At 46.8% G+C, this 6,869-nt stretch overlaps 1 protein-coding gene and 1 long non-coding RNA gene across 2 annotated transcripts in view; both read right to left on the bottom strand.

Moving 5' to 3' along the window:
- Window positions 1-3,271: 3,271 nt before the first annotated feature.
- The window catches only part of LOC138723184 (tRNA wybutosine-synthesizing protein 3 homolog), a 299,594-nt gene continuing 295,996 nt past the window's right edge, over window positions 3,272-6,869 (bottom strand). The window contains exon 6 of the mRNA XM_069862100.1: window positions 3,272-3,705. Within this exon, the coding sequence (XP_069718201.1) occupies window positions 3,483-3,705 (223 nt within the window). The 3' untranslated portion in view covers window positions 3,272-3,482. The remainder of the gene's footprint in view (window positions 3,706-6,869) is intronic.
- LOC138723185 (uncharacterized) lies at window positions 4,584-6,275 on the bottom strand. The gene is made up of 3 exons (XR_011337821.1): window positions 5,838-6,275; window positions 4,943-5,014; window positions 4,584-4,662 (listed from the first exon to the last, which is right to left on the bottom strand). It is a non-coding gene; the product is annotated as an uncharacterized lncRNA (long non-coding RNA).

Below are 6,869 nucleotides of genomic sequence, written 5' to 3'. Positions count from 1 at the left end.
CAGCGGATTATAAAAGAGCAGTACTGCCAGTTTAATATTGATACAGGACCGATCGGGAGGTAGAACACTACTTAGAAAGCAAAGGGATCCATTTACATCTCAGTTAGTGGAGAAACAGCGGTCAGTCCCAGAAAAAACGGGTTTTGCAGTCGAGCTGTTTGGTATTTCAGGAGTTTAAATGATTTATGCGACACGGGTGGGACAACCCCCAGGGGCTGATTTTTCTCTTTGGAAGATGGTGGTGTGAGTCCAACCGGCCCCAGAGACCACTGAGCCAGGCCGAGGCGAGGCCTGCGGCCGACGAGTCCTGACGTCGAAGTGCAGTGACAGTTGCGTTGGGGTCCTCGAGCGAGGGGGCCGTGCTCTGCTGTCTGCGTTGGGACTTCTCAGCCCTGTACCCAGAGCCGTGTTCCATCTTTGCCTCCTGCCACTGGTGCCGTGTCGCTGGGTCACTGCGGCGCGCAGGCATCCCGGGGCTGGGAAAGGGACACTGCGTGGTCCTATTCCCTCCAAGCAGACAAACCCAGGGAACGAGAGCCATTCCAGCGGAACAGCCCGAATAAAACACACGAGGGTTTGTTTAGGGGCTGTGAGTTCCAGATGCGGGGGGACCCTTGGCTTAACGTCGCGGTGTCACTGTTGGAATGATCACAGGGAGGGGGATGCGGGTGTTCCTGGCATCGGTGTCACGGGCACCGCGAGCAGGACGCTTCCCGGTTTCGGAAGCTGCCTCTGCAGTTCACGCACCGGGGCAGACGCGGTCCTGCTGAACGCGTCACGCGGGGCGCTCGGTGCGGGGTCGCTGCGGCGTCCGGAGGGCGGCGGGACGGGCACCGCAGGACGGGCTGGGGGCCACGGACGAGCCCCGGGGGGCTCCCCGCGGTGGGGAACGCGGCTGCGCTCCTACCCGAGGCGGAGGGCTCTGCCCCGGGTGATCGGGGCCGTGTGCAGGGGCCGTGTATGGGATCGGATCCGTGTGCAGGTCCGTGTGTGGGACTGTGTGCGGGTCTGTGTGCAGGGTCCGTGTGCGAGTCCGTGTGCAGGTCTGTGTGCGGGATCCTTGTATGGGATCCACGTGCGGGTCTGTGTGCGGGATCCTTGTATGGGATCCACGCGCGGGTCTGTGTGCGGGACCCTTGTATGGGATCGGGTCCAAGCATGGGTCCGTGTGCGGGTCTGTGTATGGGATCGGCTCCGTGTGCGGGTCTGGCTCCGTGTGCGGAGTCCGTGTATGGGATCAGGTCCGTGTGCGGGATTGGATCCACGCGTGGCTCCGTGTGCGGGGTCCGTGTGCGGGTCTGTGTGCGGGACCCTTGTATGGGATCCGTGTGCGGGGTCCGTGTCTGGGATCGGCTCCGTGTGCGGACCGTGTCCGAGCTCTCCCCGCGGCGGTGGCAGCGCCGCCGGCACCTGCGACCCAGCGCCGCGCTCGCCCGTCACCGCGTTTCCTGTGCTGCGTCCAAAATGCCGTAAAATCGCATTTAAACGGTATTTAGAGAACTCAGCCAGGAAATAACTCGCCTTGCAGGATTGCCAACCGATCAGAGCCAGACCTTGCCAGCATCGCTTTGGAGGTAGAAGGTTGTTCTGGCTGCTCCAAGCAAACCCTCTGCAATCCACACACACCCCGATAACGTGTGGCAGAGCCACATCCCCAGGCCTTGAGAGGCTGCTGACTCCAGCTGCCGTGGGGACCCTCGGCTGCTCCCACCCGTGGTCCTGCTGTTGCACAGGCTGCGGGATCCCAGGTTCACTTGTCCCTGTGGTGGCAGATTCTCTCTGCCCATTCCAAGCCCACCAGGACTCAGCACTTGCTGCAAGCCTCCCAGCAAGCAGCTCCTCAGCATTAGAAATGGTCTCCCCCTGGTTCAGTCAGAATTAAACAAGGATTAGTCCACCCAGATACGAAGGCTTCTTGCAATATTTCAAGATCTTATGTACACATTCACCTCACAAGCTGATTTTCTTTCATCTTCAAAAACTTATCACTAGTGCCTCACCCCCTCCACAAGAGGAAAATTGTAGCGACTACTTTTTCTGTTGTTTGTCCAATTTGTGCTTGCAGCCAGCAGCCAAGGGCAGCATCAGCCTCCAAGTACCTCACTTGACACAACCACAATCTTCTTGCATGGATGGAACCACATTGTCTTGATCACCTTGCCACACTTCTGCCGAGATCCTTCGAGCCACCAGAAACAGAGTGAAAGCACATGCACCGAACTGCTCAGGCTGTACATTAGAAACACCACAAGCAACACAAAAGGCTCACGTTTATTTTTTCTGGCATGCATGCTGCTGGAAACACATCCCAACAGGTCTTCCAGAAACTATTTAAAACCCCAACTACCTTTCCCTTTGGCTGCCACTTTGTATGTAATTTTTTTTTTAACAGTGGAATTAAAACATCCCCAATACACAAGTTTACGTAATGGAAACAATGACAACTCCCTGCTCTGTGAACTTGGAGCTACCGCAGCAAATAAACCATCTTCCTTCAGTCAGGGCCTTGTTTTGCAGTGTTAGTGTATTACTAGGGGCATAAAAAGCAGGGCAGGCTCAGGATCCATTGCTGCAAATGTTCACAAATTCACCATTCTTCTGCAAAATACACCTGGAATAAGGAGTGAATTTTCCAGGGGTGCAATACAGGAATGTGCACATTATTGCGCTGGTTTGTGCTTAACAGTTGTTGAGTGCCGATGCTTCACAGCCTGGGAAGAAAGCCTGTTAGGGTACACTTCGGATGACCTTATGCCCGACAGCTAGAACGGAGGCTGGGCACCAGCCACATGGAATGAGATGTAAGGGAGCAAAATCAACGTATGGAGCTGGCTACAAGACTCAAAGGAAAATAACACTTACTGGCCAAGGGAAGCAGAAGATGGCAACACACAGGGGGCTGGAGCCTGAAACACAGCAAAGTGCAGGAAAACAACATCAACACTGCTGCCCAGTGCAACGGCCAGAAAGGATCCAGGACACAGTGGCTGAAGCTGGCACAGAGCAGGACCCAACTTCTAGTTTTCTGTTCTTATCTCCACACCAGCAACTGTCCTTCAGCTGGCTGACACGTAGCTTTGTCCTGTTCTGAGACGGGCATCTGTACTGCTGGCAAAGCTCCTACAGGGATTAAAAACCTTCAGGGATAACAACTAGGCTTTTAGAGTTTCTCTGGTCGGTGAAAATCAGAAGGCCTAAACTCAGCATATGGACACAAAACGCCACCACTGAGGACATAGCCAAAGGCTGTACCAAAACAGTTATTTCTGTGATAACTAGCAGACAGAGTAAAAGACAGTGCTTTTAAAAAAAACAACACCCAGAACCTTCTAAGGTTTTGTTCTCTGGCATTGAACCTGTGCACAATTCTGTTTAATTACCTTTTTTCTGGTAAACATCCATAGGAGTATTACTGCTTAGAACAGAGCAGTATTTCTGTCTCTTACAAAGAGCATTACAATTGTTATTCAGTTTGCTTTAGTCTAGATCATGATATCAGCAAAAATATCAAGACTGTTTTCTATATCATCCTCAGGCTCCAGCTCTTCATGCTGATCCTTGGGAGAGGGGCATACACTTTGTCTATGAACTGTCTTCCTCTTCCTTCTACGAACATACACAGAGCGACTCCTCTCCATCCCCTCAGAATGCAAGTCATTTGCACCAGCGGCAGTTTGCAAAGCTGACTCTAAGCTTCTGTAGAATCTAGAAAGAAACAAATTATGTCAGTATTATTTTTGTAGGTTTGCTCAGGATCTGCAAAACTAAACAAACAAATGCTTTTGTAATATCACCAAAATGTGCCAAGAGAAGAAAATTGTTACTGACATTGCGATGTTCTAACCAACACTGGAAGGATAATCAGAAATACCAGTGCGTGTCCTTGTGCGTGTCCTGCTACTCCACTCTGTAATGCCTGGATGTTAGCAATCAAGTGGTGGAGGCACTCAAGTGCCATGAAGACTCTGTTAACCTTACAGAAACTAGAAACAGTATCAGGTTAAATGTTTAATGACTAACAGCATTAGCAATCAGATGGACTGCTGCTATGAGCAGTCACTGCTAACTTTAACCATTACAGAGATTCCCAGTGGACACATAAAAAGAAACTCCTCTGGTTACGTATACATAGGTGCCTCACCAGTATCTGTGTCCCTCGCACTCTGGCACTTCTGCCTGTTCTCGTCCTCAGCTGGACACAATTGTACTGTGTGTAACTCTCCACCACCCTCAAAAATCCTCAGTTTTGCAAACTATGCAAAGCATTTAGTGGTTTAAAGCATGTATTGCCACCTGAATTCTGCTGAGATGGCCACTGTGTTAGAAAAACAAATGCTGTTAACATTAGAAAAGAAACTCAAACCACACTTAATAACAAAGTCTGCAAACTCATGTCGCTTACAGGTTTTTCCTTAAATACTTTATAGCCTTTGGAGCTCTACAATTAATTGAAATTGTATTTTAGACTTTGTAAGAGCTGTCTAGTTTGTGTTTTGGTTTGTTTTTTTTATTTAAACAATCTCTCCTGTGCATTTTTCACTTTCAGATTTAGATGTAATGAACAGGACTAGTGGAATCCAACAATTCAATATATTCTTCAGAGACCATCAGTTTCCCCTTGTGGCTCAATGGAACTTCTAAGCAATGAGTGCTCCGGACAGCCTAAAAACACACAGAGAAGGATTTCTCTAGAATAAAGTTTTTTATTTTATTAAGGTTGTTTGAATATTATGGGGAATTTACTAAAGGAAAAAAAACACTCTTCCACACAATTGGTTAGTTTGCTGTCAAATGAGGCAGAAAGAATTTGCAGTGCTACAGCATGGCCTGTGAAAGCAGTCAATCACGTTACAGCACAGATCTTGGCTTGTAAAAAAACTGAGGCTACAAGTAATGATGGGATTCTGTTATATTCCTTACAGGTCAGTAGAAAAGTCCTTACCATCATAATTTTTCCTCCTCTGCCAACTGTAATACCAGAGTTCCTGAACCCAGAATCAACAGCCACTGAATGCTGAGGAAAAAAAAAGATACCTTAAACAAGTCTCACACACTTTCACAGCAAGGAATAATTCCCAGTAGGTTGCAATGCAGCTCAGTCTCAGTTTTGCAAAAAACTTATTCCAAACCATCTCCCCAGATTAATACAGGAAAATAGATACAGTAAAATGTTTTTAAGATCAAACCCATGTAGTGTCACAAATAGTGGGCAGTTTTAAGAGAGCTCCAGTCAATCCTGACTGTCCAATCTAAACCCCTCACTGCAGATGGGACATGACCATCTCTCTGGGCACGGCACTGCATCATCTGGTAGCCATGCACTCAGTCATGCTACTCTTGTACAGCTAGAAGGGCAGCAATGCTATAAAAGCAGCTAATCAGCTCTCTTCTAGATCAATGAAGGAACAAACGCATCATGCATTACTCTCTGGAGTCAGGCTAGAAAAGCAGAAGGCAAAGGTACTATTCAATGAGCTGCAACACAGGAGCCAAATGGCCTGGCTGGCAGCAAAATGCTGTCTACAAACACCGTCACTTTCAGCCCATGAAAGCAACCTGAGCTCGCTGGAAAAGCTTTTTAGCAGGCAATCTGCTTCAGCTTGCAAACCAAGCTGCAGTTGAGTAATTTTGATTTTAAAATGGAAAGCAAAATCTCTACTCACTTTAAAGCTGTGTTTTCTTCATTAGCTTACTTTTAATACCTTGGTTATTAAACATATAGCACATCTGGGACTATTCTAAAGTGCTAGAGCTTGCTCAGGAGCCAACACTTTGACCTTTGCAGCACGGAATATAAGAGAACAATATTGTGATACTGTTACTCAATGTAATTTTACCAGAAGCTGTGCATCCTGCATCTCTTGACACTGCACATGAAGAACAAATGGTTCAAACTTGAGCACAACATCACCAGTAGCTTTCTCAAGTGCTGCCATCTGGAAAAAACACCAAAATATTTATATTAACACTGGAGATGGGCTACAAAAGAAAGAAAAAACAAAAACAAAAAGAAAGAAAAAAAGTACCTAGTCCATGTGTGAAACAAGCATTAAAATGCAGCCCATGAACTCCAAGGAATCACGTTCAGCTGCTTTTAATTTTTCATTGCTTGTAATACACAGAAATCTCATGGATTTCCATGATTCAGTTTGCTAAGCTTGAGGTTTGATAGCAATTCATAGCAAGAGAGACTTTAAAGATGTACGCTTCTCTGTTTGTGTCTTCCTACATGCAAACAAATAGATTCAGTCAGACAGCACAGACTGAGGGCTGTGTTGCTGCAACCATGTGAAACCCGAGCACAACTATTCAGTTACTTAAAGCTGTTCTTTAAAATAAAAGACATTTACTTCTGAAGCACATTCCTCAACTTTAGAAACTCTTCTCAGGTTCAGCAGATTAAATTTGTGGCCTAACAGACTTGATCACGTTTGAATCCTGGTTTAAAGAATAACACCTACAAAGGTAAAAAAGTCAAAGTTGAAATTAGATGCATATATACACAAGACAAGGAAAGAAAAAAAAGAAGGAAGCAACTTCATAACTGTAAAATGCAAGACATCACCTTCAGACCCCCTGAGCTGTGCCAGAAGACTGAGACACTAATGGCAGTTTTTCCTGGATTTGCAAGCGTGGAGAAAGCTGTATGATATTCCACAGGGCTTATCAGTACAATTTCCCTACTCGTCTATGCTATCTTTTTTGCAGAGCGGCCCTAAGGGCTGATACTACATTTTTCCATTCAGAAAAGTTGCTCTGAGGCAGTTATATGACTTATTTCATTTCATGATTATTTAACCAGAAGCACCATCCCCCCCCGTTTGCCTTCACTTGCTCAATTTACAGCACTAAGAAATGTGCTGCGTTAA

Source organism: Phaenicophaeus curvirostris, chromosome 8 (genome assembly GCF_032191515.1).
Source record: "Phaenicophaeus curvirostris isolate KB17595 chromosome 8, BPBGC_Pcur_1.0, whole genome shotgun sequence".
NCBI lineage: Eukaryota > Metazoa > Chordata > Aves > Cuculiformes > Cuculidae > Phaenicophaeus > Phaenicophaeus curvirostris.
Note: the sequence above shows the minus strand (reverse complement) of the source record. Positions and strands in the feature narration are given on the sequence as shown.